The following is a 17,768-nucleotide window of genomic DNA, read 5'->3' as shown; positions in this document are numbered from 1 at the left end:
GGTGTTGGTTGAGCGGTTGGTTGGTGGAGTGGTTGGGTTGTTGGTCAGGGTGTTGGTTGAGCGGTTGGTTGGTGGAGTGGTTGGGTTGTTGGTCAGGGTGTTGGTTGAGCGGTTGGTTGGTGGAGTGGTTGGGTTGTTGGTTGGGGTGTTGGTTGAGCGATTGGTTGGTGGAGTGGTTGGGTTGTTGGTCGGGGTGTTGGTTGAGCGGTTGGTTGGTGGAGTGGTTGGGTTGTTGGTCAGGGTGTTGGTTGAGTGGTTGTTTGGTTGAGCGGTTGGGTCATTGGTCAGGGTGTTGGTTGAGCGGTTGTTTGCTTGAGTGGTTGGGTTGTTGGTCAGGGTGTTGGTTGAGCGGTTGGTTGGTTGAGTGGTTGGGCTGTTGGTCAGGGTGTTGGTTGAGCAGTTGGTTGGTGGAGTGGTTGGGTTGTTGGTCAGGGTGTTGGTTGAGCGGTTGGTTGGTGGAGTGGTTGGGTTGTTGGTCAGGGTGTTGGTTGAGCAGTTGGTTGGTTGCTTGAGCAGGTGGGTCATTGGTTGGGTGGTTGATTGCGTGGGTGGTTGGGTCGTTGGTTGAGCGGTTGTTTTGCTGAGTGGTTGGTTGGTTGAGTGGTTGGTTGGTTGAGGGGTTGAATCATTGGGTGGGTGGTTGGTTGGGTGGGTGGTTGGTTGAGCAGTTGGGTCATTGGTTGGGTGATTGGTTTGGTGCTTGGGTGATTGGTTGAGCTGGTGGTTGGTTGAGTGGTTGGATGGTTGAGTGCTTAGGTGGTTGAGTAGTTAGTTGAGTGGTTGAATCATTGATTGGATGGGTGGTTGGTTGAGCAGCTGGGTCATGGGCTAGGTGATTGGTTTGGTGGTTGGGTCATTGGTTGAGTGGTTGCTTGGGTGGGTGGGTGATTGGTTGAGTGGTTGGTTTGGTGTTCAGGTCAATGGTTGGTGGAGCGGTTGGATGACTGAGTGGTTGATTGGTTGGGTGGTTGCTTAGGTGGTTGGTTTGGCGCTCGGGTGGTTGGTTGAGCAGTTGGGTCTCGGGCTGGGTGGCTGGTTGGTAGGTTGAGCAGGGTTGAGTGACTGTGTGGTTGGTTGGGTGGTTGGTTTGGTAGTCAGGTCATTGGTTGGGTGGTTGGTTGGTTGAATGGTTGGTTGGGTGGTTGGTTTGGTGGTCAGGTCATTGGTTGGGTGGTTGGTTGGTTAGGTGGCTGGTTTTGGTGGTCAGGTCGTTGGTTGGGTGGTTGGTTGGTTGAGTTGTTGGTTGGGTGGTTGGTTGGTTGAGTGGTTGGATGGGTTGACTGGGTGCTTGGCTCATTGGTTGAGCTGTTGGCTCACGAGCTGGGTGGCTGATTGCTCGGTTGAGTTTTTGGGTGAACATTCGGATGTTTGGTGAGGGTTGGGTCCTCCAGCATTCCACAACTCCAGATCCAGGTGAGCACCAAGGGGATGTGGACACACTCTGGGAACCCCCAGTCCCCGTCCCCTCCCCGCCCTGTCACCGCGTGTCCCCACAGGCCGGCCTGGTGTCCCCGGAGGTCCCGGAGCAGCTGCTGATCGCGCTGGAGCCCGAGGCCGCCTCCATTTACTGCCGGAAGCTGCGGCTGCACCAACTGATCGAGCTGAGCTGCCGGCCCCCGGCCAGCGGGGCGGAGCCCCCCCACCCCATCGACTCCAGCTTCCGGCAGGGTGAGTGGTGCAGGAAATGGGGTCGGGACAGGGCCGGGGGCTGGAGGAGCAGGGAATGGCATCTGGGCCTGGGTTCCAGGTCTGGAGGGTCCAGCAGCTGCAACGGCTGGGGAAGTCCCGAGAGATGCCATTCCCAGAGATCCCCCCGTTCCCAGAGACCCCTGTTCCCAGAGACCCCATTCCAAGGCTCCCCCATTCCCAGAGACCCCCATTCCCAGAGACCCCATTCCAAGGCCTCCCCATTCTCAAAGACCCAATTCCAAGGCCCCCCCATTCCCAGAGACCCCATTCCCAGAGACCCCATTCCCAGACACTCCATTCCCAGAGGTCCCCCATTGCCAGAGACCCCATTCCCAGAGACTCACCATTCCCAGAGACCCCATTCCCAGAAAACCCATTCCCAGAGATTCCCCCCAATCTCAAAGAGATCTCTGTCCCCAGAGATCCCCCATTCCCAAAGACCCCCCCATTTCCAGAGACCCCATTCCCAGAGACCCCGTTCCCAGAGACTCCATTCTCAAAGACCCCATTCCAGAGACCCCTGTTCCCAGAGATCCCCATCCCCAGAGATCCCCCACTCCCAGAGACCCCTCCCATTCCTAGGCCCCCTGTCCCCAGAAACCCCCCGTTCCCAGATCCCCCATTCCCAGAGACCCCATTCCCCGCACCCCAAATCCAGGGCATTTTTCCCTGCTTTCCCAGAAGCCCCCAAGCCGTGTCCCCCTCCTGCCACCTTGGCCACCACCTCGTGTCCCTGGGCCACCTCAAGGGAGTGTCCCCCCATCCATGGCATCCTGAGGCTTTCCTGGGACAGCCCCAGATTTCCCAGTTGGGACCAAGCCCTGGAATTGGGATGTGCTGGTGGTGATCCTAGATGGAGATTCGGGGTTCCGTGGGATTTATGGGGTTGCTCGAGCTGATCCTGAGGATGAGGAATTATCCATGAGCCAAAAATATCCCGGGATAGCCCCACCTTCTGTGATTCATCCCGGCCCTTCCGGGTGGCTTTGATGTCCTTGGGACGGGGGGAGCAGAGGAAACCCCACCCAGGCTTTGGGGTCCGGGGCGGAGGTGGCATCGCAGGTGGGCACAGGGTGATCCCATGGGATCCGGTGGGATCCTTTGGGATCCCAGCAGGGCAGTGGAAAAGCTGGATCAGCCCATCTGTGGTGGAGCTGGGCCATATGGGGGCCACCAGTGCTCCCAGTATAGCCCCAGTACAGCAGGAATGGGGCGGATTCCAGGGAATGGGGTGGATCCCATGGAAATAGTGAGGGGATCCTGACCCCACTGCTGACCTCTGGCTCTGTCCCTCAGCCCGGGAGCAGCTCCGGCGATCCCGGCACAGCCGGACCTTCCTGGTGGAGTCGGGAGTGGGGGAGCTCTGGTCGGAGATGCAGGCAGGTAGGAGTGGGGGGAAGACGGGTGGGGGTTCCCGCTGGAGATTCCCAGATCCTGAGCACTTCCCAGATTCCAGAGACTTCCCAGATTCTGGGGACTTTCTGGATCCTGGGGTCCCCCTGGATGAGTGGTTGAGGGGCTGAGGGTGCCCTTGCCATGGGGGTCACACGGGTGGGGCCAGTCCCTTGACCCCACAGAAGGGGCGGGATCTCCCTGCCACCATCCCATCCCTTCAACCCTCTGCCCCCCCAAATTCCAGCTGGTTTTTTTGGGTGGGGAAACCACCCCCAACCCCTCGATATTTTGGTTAAATCTTCGTTTTCCTGAGGGAATCTCAAGCTCCCAGCCCTCGGGTGGGTGTCGCGGGGGGTCACTCAGGACCGCCACCCTGTCGCTGTCCCCTCCCGCAGGTGACAGGTACATCGTGGCCGATTGTGGTGGGGGGACCGTGGATCTGACCGTGCACCAGATCGAGAAGCCGCAGGGGACTCTGAAGGAGCTCTACAAAGCTTCGGGTGGGCTCCGGATCCCCATCCATCCATTTTTTCCCCCGCTCTGGGATCCCCCTGGACCCCAAAACCCGGCTGGAGCCCCCCGCCCCACAAAAGGGTCGTGGGTGGGGCTGTGGCTCCACCTGGTGGCGGCGGGGGGAAGTGCAAGGGGACCGGGGGGACAGAGAGGGGACAGAGGGACAGGGGGGTGGATTGGGGAGACAAAGTGGGACGGGGGTGGATTTAAGGGGGACAAGAAGGGACAGAGGGGATGGGTTGGGGGTGGTGGGTGAGGGGGGATAGAGGGATGGGGCTGGGGTGGAGGAGACAAGGGAGTGTGGGGGACCTGGGGACATGGGTGCCACGGGGTTATGTGGGGACCTGAGGACGTCGGGATGGGGGGGACACGGGGATGTGGTGGTGGGAGACATGGGGACACAGGGATTTGGGGTGATGAGAATGTGGGGAACACGGGGTTGGGGTGCCATGGGGACAAGGGGGATATGGGGGACATGGTGGTGGGGGACATAGGAGACACGGGGACATGGGGGTGTGGGTGCCACATGGGGGACATGGGGACACAAGGAGATGATGATGGGGACATGGGGACACGTGAGTTTGGGGTCATGGGAATGTGGGGGACATTGGGATGGGGGGATGTGGGGTTGGGGTGCCATGGGGATATGGGGGATATGGGGGACATGGTGATGAGGGACATGAGGACATCGGGAGCGGGGACATAGGAGACACGGGGACATGGGGACCACAGGGACACAGGGATGGGAGACACGGGGACACGGGAATATGGAGGACGTAGGGACATGGGAGAACGTGGTGATGGGGGTCATAGCGGCCACGGGGACATGGCTACCACGGGGCCACCTCCTGACCCCACCCTCGTCCCTCAGGAGGTCCCTACGGGGCCGTGGGCGTGGACCTGGCCTTCGAGAAGCTGCTGTGCCACATCTTCGGGGACGATTTCATCGCCACCTTCAAGGCCAAGCGTCCGGCGGCCTGGGTGGACCTGACCATTGCCTTCGAGGCGCGGAAGCGCGCGGCCGCCCCGAGCCGCTCCAGCCCCCTCAACATCTCCCTGCCCTTCTCCTTCATCGACTTCTACCGCAAACACCGCGGCCACAACGTCGAGACCGCGCTCCGCAAGAGCAAGTGAGGGGTGACGCGGCTTGGGGACATCTCGGGAGCACGGGGACATCTTGGGAGTGACGTTGGGGATGGGGAGAGGGCAAGAGAAGGGCAATGGTGGGACGGGGGTGGTGGGGTGGGTGGGAGAGGACACGGAAGGAGCAGGCGGGAGTGGGCAGTGACGCCTGGGTCCCCTGTCCATCCCCAGTGTCAACCTGGTGAAGTGGTCGTCCCAAGGGATGCTGCGGATGTCCCCCGAGGCCATGAACGAGCTGTTCCAGCCAACCATCACCCACATCATCCAGCACATCGGTGCGGCCTGGGGGACACCCCCATCCCTGGGGGACACCCCAATCCCTGTCCCTCAGATCACTCCCCATCCCTGGGATCACTCCCCATCCCTGGGATCGCCCCCTGTCCCTGGGATCGCCCCCTGTCCCTGGGATCACTCCCTGTCCCTGGGATCACTCCCCATCCCTGGGATCGCCCCCTGTCCCTGGGATCGCCCCCTGTCCCTGGGATCACTCCCCATCCCTGGGATCGCCCCCTGTCCCTGGGATCGCCCCCTGTCCCTGGGATCACCCCCTGTCCCTGGGATCACTCCCCATCCCTGGGACCTTCCCTGTTACTGGGAGCCCCCAGTTCCTGGGATCTCACCCATCCCTGGGACCCCTTCCATCTCCGGGACCTTCCCTGTCCCTAGGACCCCGCTCCCTCCCTGGAACTGTCCTTGTCCCTGGAACCCCCTTTGTCCTTGGGATCACCCCTGTCCCTCAGAGCCCCCCATCCCTGTGACCCCTCCCATCCTTGGGACCCATCCATCCCCGGGACATCCCCTCATTCCTGGGAGCCCCTTCATCCCTGGAATCCTTCCTGTCCCTGGGCCCACCCCTGTCCCTATGAGCCCCCCATCCTAGGGACCATCCCTGTGCCTGAGGGATCCCCCCATCCCTGGGACAATCCCACATCCCTGGAACCCTCCTTGTCCCTGGGATCCCCTCCATCCCTGGAACCCTCCTCGTCCCTGGGATTCCTCATTCCTGGAATCCTCCTTGTCCCTGGGATCCCCATTCCTGGAACCCTCCGTGTCCCTGGGATTCCCCACCCTTGGAACCCTCCTTGACCCTGGGATCCCCCGTCCCTGGAATCCTCCTTATCCCTGGAACCCACCTTGTCCCTGGGACCACTCCTTGTCCCTGGAACCCTCCCTGTACCTGGAACCCCCACTGTCCCTAGGATCTCCCATTCCTGGAACCCTCCCTGTCCCTGGAACCCTCCCTGTCCCTGGGATCCCCCATTCCTGGAACCCTCCTTGTCCCTGGAACCCTCCCTGTCCCTGGAACCCTCCCTGTCCCTGGAACCCTCCTTGTCCCTGGAACCCTCCTTGTCCCTGGGATCCCCCATCCCTGGAACCCTCTGTGTCCCTGGGATTCCCCATCCCTGGAACCCTCCTTGTCCTGGGATCCCCCATCCCTGGAACCCTCTGTGTCCCTGGGATTCCCCATCCCTGGAATCCTTGTCCCTGGGACCCCCTCCATCCCTGGAACCCTCCTTGTCCTGGGATCCCCCATCCCTGGAATCCTCCTTATCCCTGGAACCCACCTTGTCCCTGGGACCACTCCTTGTCCCTGGAACCCCCATTGTCCCTAGGATCCCCCATTCCTGGAACCCTCCCTGTCCCTGGAACCCCCCCTGTCCCTGGAACCCCCATTGTCCCTGGAACCCCCATTTGTCCCTAGGATCCCCCATTCCTGGAACCCTCCCTGTCCCTGGAACCCCCATTTGTCCCTAGGATCCCCCATTCCTGGAACCCTCTCTGTCCCTGGAACCCCCATTGTCACTGGGATCCCCCATTCCTGGAACCCTCCCTGTCCCTGGAACCCCCATTGTCACTGGGATCCCCCATTCCCAGAACCCTCCCTGTCCCAGGGACCCCATTCCATCCCTGGAACTTCTCCCATTCCTGGACTCCCCTCATCCCTGGCCCCCCCATCCCCCCCCCCCATCCCCCCCATCCCATCCCCACACCTCTTCTCCACCAGCCCAACCCCAAACCCCCTCCTTTTATCCCCGCTCCAGACACCCTCTTGAAGAAACCCGAGGTCCAAGGCATCAAATTCCTGTTCCTGGTGGGCGGCTTTGCCGAGTCGGCCATGCTGCAGCGGGCGGTGCAGGCCGCCTTCGGCCACTGCTGCCGGGTCATCGTCCCGCAGGACGTGGGGCTGACCATCCTCAAAGGGGCCGTGCTCTTCGGCCTGGACCCCGGCGTGGTGCGGGTGCGCCGGTCCCCGCTGACCTACGGCGTGGGGGTCCTCAACAAGTTCGTGGAGGGGAAGCACCCGCGGGAGAAGCTGCTGGTCAAGGAGGGCAAGAACTGGTGCACCGACATCTTTGAGAAGTTCGTGGCCGTGGACCAGTCGGTGGCATTGGGCGAGGTGGTCCAGCGGAGCTACTGCCCGGCCCGGCCCGGCCAGCGCCGGACCATCATCAACATCTACTGCTGCGACACCGATGACGTGGTGTACATCACCGACCCCGGCGTCAGGAAGTGCGGCACCATCAGCCTGGAGCTGGGGGATGTGGGGGACGCCACGGGGGACGCGGGCCCGGCGTGGGGCCGGCGTGAGATCCGCGCCAGCATGCAGTTTGGGGACACCGAAATCAAGGTGACCGCGCTGGACACGCGCACGGCGCGCAGCGTGAGGGCCACCATCGACTTCCTGTCCAACTGAGGGGCCCTGGCATTGTGGGGACGCCCCCAGGAGATGCCACCATCGACTTCCCGTCCAACTGAGGGGCCCTGGCATTGTGGGGACGCCCCCAGGAGATGCCACCATCGATTTCCTGTTTATCTGAGAGCTTCCATCATCATGGGGATCTCTGGGACCTGCCACCATCGACTTCCTGTCCAACCGAGAGCCTCCATCATCATGGGGATCTCTGGGACCTGCCACCATCGACTTCCTGTCCAACCGAGAGCCTCCATCATCATGGAGACCTCTGGGACCTGCCACCATCGACTTCCTGTCCAATTGAGGGGCCCTGGAGGATGCCACCATTGACTTCTTGTCCAACCGAGAGCCTCCATCATCATGGGGATCTCTGGGACCTGCCACCATCGACTTCCTGTCCAGCTTAGACCCCCCTGGAGATGCCACCATCAACTTCCCATCCAACTGAATGTCCCTGGCATTGTGGTGACATCCCCTGGGAGATGCCACCATCAACTTCATCTCCAGCTGAGAGCCTCCATCACCATGGAGACCTGCCACCATTGACTTCCTGTCCAACCAAGAGCCTCCATCATCATGGGGATCTCTGGGACGTGCCACCATCGACTTCCTGTCCAACTTAGACCCCCTTGGAGGATGCCACCATCGACTTCCTGTCCAACTGACATTGGGACCACCATTGTGGGGACCACCAGGAGATGCCACCATTGACTTCATCTTCAGCTGAGACCATCCTGGGATCTGCCACCATCAATTTCATCTCCAGCTGAGACCTTGCCAACATGGTGGGAACCGCTGGGATCTGCCACCATTGACTTCCTGTCCAGCTGAGGGACCCAGGAGATGCCACCATCAACTTCCAGTCCAACTGAGAGTCCCTGTCATTGTGGGGACCACCAGAGATGCCACCATCGACTTCCTGTCCAGCTGAAGGACCCAGGAGATGCCACCATCGACTTCCTGTCCAGCTGAGACCTTCCAGGAGATGCCACCACTGAATTCCTGTCCAACTGAGACCTTCCTGGAGATGCCACCACTGAATTCCTGTCCAGCTGAGACCCCCCCACAGTCACTGTGGGGACTGTCGTAGGTTCTGCCACCATCAACCTCATCTCCAACCAAGACCCCCTGGAGATGCCACCATCAATTTCCACCCCAGCTGCGACCTCCTGTCATTGTGGGGACCATCCACCATCGATTCCCTCCCAAACTGAGACCCTGGGGACCCCAGACCCTGCCCCCACCCTCTTCCAGCCCCCCTTTAACTGGAATTTGCCTCATGACCCCCCCCATCCCCCATCCAGGACTCTTTGGGATTATCCATGGACAACTGGGGGTGTCCCCTGTCCCCTTGGGTGGGTTCATGGAGGGGACCTGGGCTCCCAGCCCTATTCCCAGTGGGATTTTCTTCCTTCCCGAGGTAGGATTTTGTACTTTAATCCCCCCACAGGCATGTAAGATATCTTTATATTTATATATATATATATATATATATATATAGGCACATAAAACCTCCTGAAACTGCTCCTGGTCCTTGTACCACGAGGAAAAAAAAACAGGAAAAGAGAAAAAAAAAACCCAGGAAAAAACCAAGAAAACCAAGGAAAAAAAAAGAGAAAACCAGGGGAAAACCCAAAAAAGAGGCGCTGGCAGCAACACGAGGACACGGCTGGGGACACGGCCCCAACCCCGGAGCCACAGGGAACTCCCCGCTCCCGTCCCACATTCCACAGGCAAAATTCCTCCCCAGCCCAGGAAGGAGGAAAATTCCCACCCCAAGAGGCACAATTCCCCCAAAAACCCCCCTGGGGCTGCGGGGTGAGGGCAAAGCAGCAGCAGCAGCAGCAGCAACAAGGGGGGGGGGGTCCCCCTGCCCGCTTTGGGGACCATCCTGCGCTTTGGGGACTTTGGGGACCCTTCGTGGGGGCTGTGGGGACCCCCGGGGTGGGGTTTGGGGTCAGTCGAAGCCGTGCCAGTCGCTCTGCTCCGAGTCGTATTCCAGCTCGGCTCCCACGCAGCGCACCCCGTCCAGGAGCATCGGCGTCCCGTGGTGGCGGTCTGGGGACATCGAGGGACGTGGCTCAGGGACAGCTCTCTGTCGCTTTGCCCCTTTTTAGGGGGTTTGGGGGGTTTTAGGGTCGCATGGGTTTGTCCATCCCAGCGATGCTGGGCCCGGGTGGGGGATGTGTTGTCCCTTGTCCTCGTGTCACCGCTGTGGTCAATGCCCAGGGGTGGTGACAACCTCAGGGGGCATAGGAGGCTGGGGATGGCTGGGATATGGGGTGGGGGACAAGGGGAGCAAGGGGGTGTTGGGGTTTATAGGGAGGGTCCCAGGGATGGGGGGGAAGGGGGGGCTCCCAGGAATAAGAAGGATCCCAGAGATTGGGGGGTTCCAGGAATTGGGGGCTCCCAGGGACAGGTGGGACTCAGCCAGGCAGAGGGGCCCTGGGCACATTGGGGTCACCCTCCACCCCCTCCCTTCACCCCTTCCCGAGGGTCTCCTCAACCCCTGGGCTGGGGAATTTCTGGGGTGAAATCCCTCACTTTGGGCAATTCCTCAGCAGTGCCCAGGAGCTGGGACAGCACCATGGCTGAACTGGGACAACTGGGCGAGAGGGGCTGGGCCTGGGGTGGGGTGGGGGGGAACAGGGAGGGACCCCAGGACCCGCCAGAGCTCCTTACCCATGACCCGGGCCTGGACGGTGACCTTGACGTGGCCGGGGCTGTGGCCGGCGAGGAGCAGCTCCTCCCTCAGCACCCCCTCCTTGTGCGCCGTGTACTCGCAGCGCACGCTGTGCCCTGGGAACGGGACATGGAGGGGCTGCCTGAACCCTGCCTGAACCCTGCCTGCGCCTTCCCTGCCCTGCCTGGGTCCTCCCTGCCCTGCCTGGGTCTTCCCTGTCCTTCCTGCGCCTTCCCTGTCCTTCCTGCGTCTTCCCTGCCCTGCCCGAGCCTTCCCTGCCCTGCCTGAGCCTTCCCTGCCCTGCCTGGGTCCTCCCTGCCCTGCCCGAGCCTTCCCTGTCCTTCCTGCACCTTCCCTGCCCTGCCCGAGCCTTCCCTGCCCTGCCCGAGCCTTCCCTGTCCTTCCTGCGCCTTCCCTGTCCTGCCCGAGCCTTCCCTGCCCTTCCTGCGCCTTCCCGGCCCTGCCCGAGCCTTCCCTGTCCTGCCTGAGCCTTTCCGGCCCTGCCTGGGTCCTCCCTGCCCTGCCCGAGCCCTCCCTGCCCTGCCCGAGCCTTCCCTGTCCTTCCTGCGCCTTCCCTGCCCTGCCCGAGCCTTCCCTGCTCTGCCCGAGCCTTCCCTGCCCTGCCCGAGCCTTCCCGGCCCTGCCCGAGCCTTCCCTGTCCTTCCTGCGCCTTCCCTGCCCTGCCCGAGCCCTCCCTGCCCTTCCTGAGCCCTCCCTGCCCTGCCTGACCTTGCCTGTCCCTTCCCTGTCCTTCCTGAGCCCTCCCTGCCTTCTCTGCCCTGCCTGTGCCTTCCCTGCCCTGCCTGAGCTCGCCCTGCCCTGCCCAAACCTTCCCTGTCCTGCCTGTGCCTGCCTGAGCCTTCCTGATCCTGCCTGAGCCTTCCTGATCCTGAGCCCTCCCATCCTTCCCGCCCTGCCTGAGGATTCCCCGCCCTCCCTGAACCTTCCCTGCCCTGCCCGAACCTTCTCTGCCCTGCCCTGCCCTCCCTGAACCTTCCCTGCCCTGCCCTACCCTACCTGAACCTCCCTGCTCCTTCCCTGCCCTCCCTGACCCTTCCCCGCCCTGCCCGAACCTTCCCTGCCCTCCCTGCTCCTTCCCTGCCTGAGCCCTTCCCATCCTTCCCACCCTGCCCGAATATTCCCTGTCCCCTCCCTGCCCTGCCCGTCCCCTCCCTGTCCCCCCACACTCCACCCACGTCCCCCCCAGAGCTCTCGGGGGGCCCCCCAGGGCTCCTTCCCCTTGCATCCGGCCCCGATCCCGGCTCCGATCTCCATCCCGATCCCAGTCCCAATCCCGGCTCCGATCATCGGCCCCAGTCCCGGCCCCAGTCCCGGTCCCGATCCCAATCCCAGCCCCAACTGGGAATCTCCAAACAAACCCTAAAGCGCTTTCTTGGGATGGAGCCAGCGGCGGGTGGGAAAAGCCCTGTCCCCGCGCTGTCCCCACTGCCGGGAGGTGACACCGGGCACGGCCCCGCCCTGTCCCCACTGCCGAGAGGTGATACCGAGCGCGCCCCGAGGGGACAGGGATGTGGCAACCAGCATCCATTGGCTGTGGGACAACTGGGATGGGACCGAGGTGGCCCCAGGGACCTGCGGTGTCCTCGGAGTGTCCCCAAAGAGCTGCCACCCAGCCCAGGGTGACGCTCAGCTGTCCCCAGGCACGGCCCCGCTCCCGGATCCCACGGATGTGGCAGCGCCCAACTGTCCCCAAAGTGGAGGTTGGCACCTCTTGGAGCAAACCCTGTCCCTGTCCCCCTGGAAAAAACCTTGTCCCTGTCCTTGCCCTGTCCCTGTGTCCCTTGGAGCCAATCCTGTCCCTGTCCCCCTGGAGAAAACCCTGTCCTGGTCCCTGTCCCCCTGGAGAAAACCCTGTCCCTGTCCTTGCCCTGTCCCTGTCCCCCTGGAGCCAATCTCGTCCCTGTCCCCTTGGAGCAAACCCTGTCCCGGTCTTTGTCCCCCTGGAGAAAACCCTGTCCCTGTCCCACTGGAGAAAATCTTGTCCCTGTCCCCCTGGAACCAATCCTGTCCCTGTCCCCTTGGAGAAAACCCTGTCCCGGTCCCTGTCCCCCTGGAGCCAATCCTGTCCCTGTCCCCCTGGAGAAAACCCTGTCCCTGTCCTTGCCGTGTCCCTGTCCCCCTGGAGCCAATCCCGTCCCTGTCCCCTTGGAGCAAACCCTGTCCTGGTCTCTGTCCCCCTGGAGCCAATCCTGTCCCGGTCGCCTTGGAGAAAACCTTGTCCCTGTCCTTGCCCTGTCCCTCTGTCCCCTGGAGCCAATCCTGTCCCCCTGAAGAAAATCCTGTCCCTGTCCCCCTGGAGAAAACCCTGTCCCTGTCCCGCTGGAGAAAATCTTGTCCTTGTCCTTGCCCTGTCCCTGTCCCCCTGGAGCCAATCCTGTCCCCGTCCCTGTCCCCTTGGAGCAAACCCTGTCCCGGTCTCTGTCCCGCTGGAGCCAATCCTGTCCCTGTCCCCCTGGAGAAAACCCTGTCCCTGTCCCTGTCCCTGTCCCTGTCCCTGTTCTTTGTCAGGGTCTGGAGTCCCCTCACCCACAGAGACCCCCCCCCCAGGAAAAGAAAACCCCAACAACAACAAAATAACGGGATTTGGGGACACTGGGGACCCTGAGAGTGAGGAATTGTCACCTCCTCGGGACACCTGGGTGTGGCCTCCCCCCTCCCCCCCGCTGGAAAAGAGCCGGGCCCGGGCTGGGGACACTGGGGACGAGGAGGGGACACGGTACCTTCCGGCAGGGAGGTGACACTGGTGACGCGCAGGTTGGGGCTGGGGACAGGGAGGGGACAAACGTCCCTGCCCAGCCTCGGCACGGGGGGCAGCAGGAAGGTGATCTCGTACTTGTGTAGGATCTTCAGGAATCCCACCTGGAAAACCGGGATGTGGGGCGGGGGGTGGGAGAAGGGGGTGGGGGGGTGACACCACGGCTGGGCTGCCATTGTCACCCCCCTTGGGGACAAGGGACACTCGAGAGTCCCCAGGAAGGTGGGGGCAGCACCTGGAGAGGAGGAATTTTAGCCTAAATATTCCCACTGTTAAATCCCGGGGGGAATTTGTGCCCTAAAAAATTCGGGGAATAATAAATAGGAAATAATTTAGGGAGTGATAGGAATAATTTAGGAAATAAATCAGGAAAAGATAACAAACCCGGTGATTTTGCACCAAAAAACCGCAGGAAAAATAAGGAATTTTGGGACAAAATTCTGGGAATGAAGACCCGTGGATATCACGGGAGCAGGGAGAGGTTTTCCAGCCTTTCCTGGAAAAGGCAGGAGCGCGGCTTCCCATGGAATTTCTCCACTGCCGTGATGAAAACCAGAGCCCTCCGGAGCTTTGGAAAAATCCATTTTGGGAAGGGAGCGAGCTGGGATCCTGAGGGTGGAATTCCCAAAAAATCCCCCACGGGCTGGGATCATCCCAAAAAGCTGGAAAAGGATCCAGAGATCCTAAACCCAAAGGGGCTCCGGGAGAGCTGCAGAGGGACTGGGAACAAGGCATGGAGGGCCAGGAGGCAGGGAATGGCTTCCCAGTGGGAAAGGGGAGCTTGGGCTGGGATTTGGGAAGGAATTCCCGGCTGGGCTGGAATTCCCAGAGCAGCTGCGGCTGCCCCTGGAAGTGTCCGAGGAACCGGGATGAGCTCCAAGCTCTTTCCCCCCCTCCAAATTCTGGGATTTATCCCCTTAAAACCCCAGGAAAAAACCCCCCAGGATCTCCTTTCCTCAGCCACATCCCAACCCCGCCAGTCCCTCCCGGTGCCCCCACGTCCCCGTGGGTGGCACTGCCACCCCCTCATCCCTACGGATCACGTGCCGGGCCTCTGGGTGAGAAAACAACAACAGCCGCCCCCGGCAGCGCCGGATTTGGGATTTGGGATGGAATTCCGGCCTCCCGCGCCCACCACGAGGCTCTGACTCAGCGCTGGTGGCAGCTGCAGGTGCCACACGTTGGTGGCACCGCGGGTGGCTCCTCGTCCCCTCCGCTGGCATCGCCCCCGGAGCCGCTCGGAGCTGGCGGCACCCACGGGAATGTGGCCGGGATAACCAGGAATGGCCACGGTGGCACCCAGCGTCCCCAAAACGGGGCAGAGGGGACGGTGCCACGCGTGCCCGGTGTCACCCCAAAGCCACCGGGACGCGGCGCTGGATTTGGGGGACAAGCGGGACAATCCCGGTGATGCCGGGAGCACCCCTAGGGAAGGACGTGGAATTCTGGGCTGGGAACGCCTCAAAATCTGGGAATTTTCGGGAGTTGGCGGCCCCAGAGTCCCCAGGGCAAGGTGACACCCCCCTGCTGTCCCCTTGTCCCCCACCTTGACCAGGAAGTGGCCGTCCTTGTCCTGGGTCACCATCACGGCCGAGTCGTGCAGCTGCTCCTGGAAGTGGACGTGGCCGTGGGTCCCCTCCTGGGGGTGGCCCTGGGTCCCCTCTTGGGGGTGGCCCTGGGTCCCCTCGGGGGCGAAGCGCACTCCTGTCCCCTTGCCCTTGCTGCCTGCAGGTGACAAAGCCCCCGGTCACAGCCGTGTCCCCAAGAGGGGTGGCCTCGTGTTGGGGGAGCGTGGTGGCACCAGGAGGGGCTTCCTTGTCACCCTTGCCCTGGGTCACCTGGGACAGAGGTGACCTGTGGTGACAGCCAGGTCCTCTCCGAGCAGGGAGCTGCCACCAGCCCATGTCCAGAGGGTCCCCAAGTGTCCCCAAATGTCCCCAAGTGTCCCCAAGCTCGGCAGACTCCTCTTCCTCTTGTGATGCCCTCAGGACAAGTGACACGGGCTGGGGACACAGGGACACAGGGATACAGGTGGCCAGTGGCCACCTCCAAGCAGGGTCCGGCCACCAGCCCATGTCCAGAGGGTCCCCAAGTGTCCCCAAGTGTCCCCAGGCTTGGCGGACTCTGCTTCCTCTTGTGATGTCCTCAGGACAAGTGACACGGGCTGGGGACACAGGGACACAGGTGGCCAGTGGCCACCTCCGAGCAGGGAGCTGCCACCAGCCCACGTCCAGAGGGTCCCCAAGTGTCCCCAAGTGTCCCCAAGCTCGGCAGACTCCGCTCCCTCCTCGGCCCGAGCGGTGCCACGGGCAGGTGACACGGGCAGGTGACAAGGCCAGCAGGACAAGGGCCACCAACTTGGGGACAGCGCTGTCCCCAGAGAGGCCCGAATCCCGTGGGATTTTCCACGTGCGCCGCTTCCATGGAAAATCCGCCCCTTCCTCCTCCTCCTCCTCCTCCTCCTCCTCCTCCTCCTCCCCCTCCTCCCCCTCCTCCTCCTCCCGCCGAGCCGCGGCCCCGCTCCCAGCTGGCAGCAGATTGTCACCGCCGCCAGCAGCAGATTGTCGCCTCCCTTGTCGCCTGAAGAAAAGGCTCTTTGTGCCGGCAGCGCCGGGAATCCCGGGATTTAATGAGCCGGGATTTAATGAGCCGGGATTTAATGAGCCGGGAATTGACGAGCCGGGTTTAAGGTCCCGCCATTGTTCGGCCCCAAATCCCCTCCCGCACTCGGGGAGGGGGGGACGGGACACGCGGTGACACCGTGGGGACACGCGTGGGGACACGCGGGTTACCCTCCTGGGTGGCACCGCGGCAATCCCAAAGGATCTGCGCAGATCCCAAATCCCGATGCCAGCCCGGGAATCTCAATCGCAAACCCTGATAATCCTAAATGAGCTTTCGGTGGCACTTTGGTGGCACTTGGGGACAGCGCGAGGGTGCCCTGGCCACCCCCTCCCGGGCACGGACCCTCTGGAAAAAGTGGGATTGGAGCAGGAGGAAAGTGGGAATTCACCCCGGGGACAGGCAGGGAATGTGCTGGATCTGAGATTTATGGGAGCAGGGAATCCCTTGGATCTGGGATTTATGGGATCAGGACCTGCTGGATCTGGGATTTATGGGAGCAGGGAACCCGCTGGATCTGAGATTTATGGGATCGGGGAATCCCTTGCATCTGGGATTTATGGGATCAGGACCTGCTGGATCTGGGATTTATGGGAGCAGGGAATCCCTTGGATCTGGGATTTATGGGATCAGGGAATTCGCTGGGTCTGGGATTTATGGGAGCAGGGAATCCCTTGGATCTGGGATTTATGGGATCAGGACCTGCTGGAGCCTCAGGGTCACCGTGTCCCCCCAAAGGGGGCTCAGGGTCCCCTCCAGGATGCCCCCAACCCTTCGTTCCCGGGAATGAGGCGGCTCCCGGGGCTTTCCCGGCCCCATTCCCGCCGGGATACAGCCGCCCCCAGCCCCACTCCCACGGAAATTCCCGGAGCACAAAGGAGACGGAACCCCACAAAGATTCCTCGGGATTTGTCTCCCCCCGAAGCCCTTTTGGGGTCCCTCAAATCCCTGGAGAGGGGCAGAGGGACCCCAAAAGCTGAGCCAGGGACAGAATCGACCCCAAAACCTCCGGGAAACCTCTCAAATCCCTGGATTCAGGCAGAGGGGACCCTAAAAGCTCCGGGAAATCCCTCAAATCCCTGGATCCGGGCAGGGACGGGGGACAGGGAGGGGACACGGGGACTCACTCACCCTTGCCGGCCGTCGCCATCTGTCCCCTCCGCCGTCCGGCGTTGTCGCTGTCCCCAAATTCAGCGGCCGGGGGGCATCGTCCGGGAATGCTGCGGGATTGGGGCGGGAATGGGGTGGGAATGGGATGGGAACGGGAAGGCGCCGATCCCGTTCCCATCCCATTGCGGGGACAGTGGTGGCCGCGTGGTGGCCCCGTGGTGGCACCGAGGTGGCACCGAGGTGGCACCGAGGTGGCCGCGATCCTGGCGGGGAGGAGCCTGCGACAACGCCTGGAATGGGAATCGCCTCATCCCAAATCTCCGGGAAAAGAGGGAATTCGCACCCCGCGCGTGCCTCGGTTTCCCCCTTTTCCTCCCCACCCCCCCCCCCCCCAAAACCTCTCCCAGGTTTGGGAATCTTTTCCAGGCTGGAAGGAGCAGCGCAGATCCCAAATTTGGAGCTGTCCCCAGATCGCTTTTCCCGGGATAACGGGGCATGGGAATTCGGGATGTGACATCCCAAAAATGCCCTGGATGGAACTGTGAGGGTCAAACCTCCTCCTCCTCCTCCTCCTCCTTGGGATCGCCCCATGCAAGGACGCGGGACCGGGAACACCGGCAGGAATTGGGAAGCGGGAGCCCCAAAACGGGAAATCCATGGAAAAAACCCCCCAAATTTTGGGAAAAACGGCATAAAACAAAGCCGAGCTGGAAGGAGGGGAGCCTCTCCCGGAGGGAAAATCCCGGGATTTGGGGGCGTCTCAAGCCACACTGGGCAGGGGGGGGAGGGCAGAGCTGTCAGCAAACCTCAGGATCGGGGTGACAGCGGGAGGGGACCCCGGGAGGCGACACCGCGAGGGGACACCGGGCTCGGGTTTGTCGTCCACTCCCCTTTCCCCAGCCCCGTTTGACCTCCACCATCACCCGCGGCCCGCCAGCCCCTCCTCGGGGGTCCCCCGGTCCCTCCGCGCCCCTCCCGGGTGTCCCCGATGTCCCCCCGATGTCCCCCCGATGTCCCCCCGATGTCGCCATCCCCCGCTCACCCCGCCGCTCCCGCTGCCGGCTTCCCGCTGCCGGGACACGCCCCCCGGCTTCTATTGGCTGCTGCGCCCCCACCTCGCTCTTCTATTGGTCGGTGCCCAC

The 17,768-nt window shown here is 62.4% G+C and overlaps 2 protein-coding genes across 6 annotated transcripts in view; one reads left to right on the top strand and one right to left on the bottom strand.

Moving 5' to 3' along the window:
- HSPA12B (heat shock protein family A (Hsp70) member 12B) overlaps positions 1-8,951 on the top strand; it is a 21,294-nt gene extending 12,343 nt beyond the window's left edge. For 2 of the 4 annotated variants that reach the window (XM_048304610.1, XM_048304609.1), the window contains exons 8-13: positions 1,497-1,668; positions 2,986-3,072; positions 3,480-3,584; positions 4,469-4,727; positions 4,912-5,015; positions 6,783-8,951. In XM_048304610.1, the coding sequence (XP_048160567.1) occupies positions 1,497-1,668; positions 2,986-3,072; positions 3,480-3,584; positions 4,469-4,727; positions 4,912-5,015; positions 6,783-7,435 (1,380 nt within the window). In that variant the 3' untranslated portion in view covers positions 7,436-8,951. The remainder of the gene's footprint in view (positions 1-1,496; positions 1,669-2,985; positions 3,073-3,479; positions 3,585-4,468; positions 4,728-4,911; positions 5,016-6,782) is intronic. The other 2 variants (XR_007203805.1, XM_048304611.1) reach the window with 2 other exon arrangements.
- Positions 8,889-17,768, bottom strand: C5H20orf27 (chromosome 5 C20orf27 homolog). Of its 2 annotated transcripts, XM_048304615.1 has the most exons (6): positions 17,669-17,768; positions 16,648-16,736; positions 14,441-14,619; positions 12,860-12,998; positions 10,118-10,234; positions 8,889-9,493 (listed from the first exon to the last, which is right to left on the bottom strand). In XM_048304615.1, the coding sequence occupies exons 2-6, from the start codon at positions 16,664-16,666 to the stop codon at positions 9,393-9,395; spliced, it is 555 nt and encodes a 184-aa protein (XP_048160572.1). In that variant the 5' UTR covers positions 16,667-16,736; positions 17,669-17,768; the 3' UTR covers positions 8,889-9,392. The 2 variants fall into 2 exon arrangements, with proteins under 2 accessions (XP_048160572.1, XP_048160571.1); XM_048304614.1 differs by lacking the exon at positions 17,669-17,768 and having other exon boundaries at positions 16,648-16,961.

Source organism: Corvus hawaiiensis, chromosome 5 (assembly GCF_020740725.1).
Source record: "Corvus hawaiiensis isolate bCorHaw1 chromosome 5, bCorHaw1.pri.cur, whole genome shotgun sequence".
NCBI lineage: Eukaryota > Metazoa > Chordata > Aves > Passeriformes > Corvidae > Corvus > Corvus hawaiiensis.
Note: the sequence above shows the minus strand (reverse complement) of the source record. Positions and strands in the feature narration are given on the sequence as shown.

Coding starts and splice junctions, on each gene's coding strand:
- C5H20orf27 (XM_048304614.1), bottom strand. CDS start 16,804: ATGGGAACGGGATCGGCGCCTTCCCGTTCCCATCCCATTCCCACCCCA. Junction 10,235..12,859: donor TGTCACCTCCCTGCCGGAAG/GTACCGTGTCCC, acceptor TCCCGTTCCCAG/GGCACAGCGTGCGCTGCGAG. Junction 9,494..10,117: donor CGTCCAGGCCCGGGTCATGG/GTAAGGAGCTCT, acceptor CGATGTCCCCAG/ACCGCCACCACGGGACGCCG.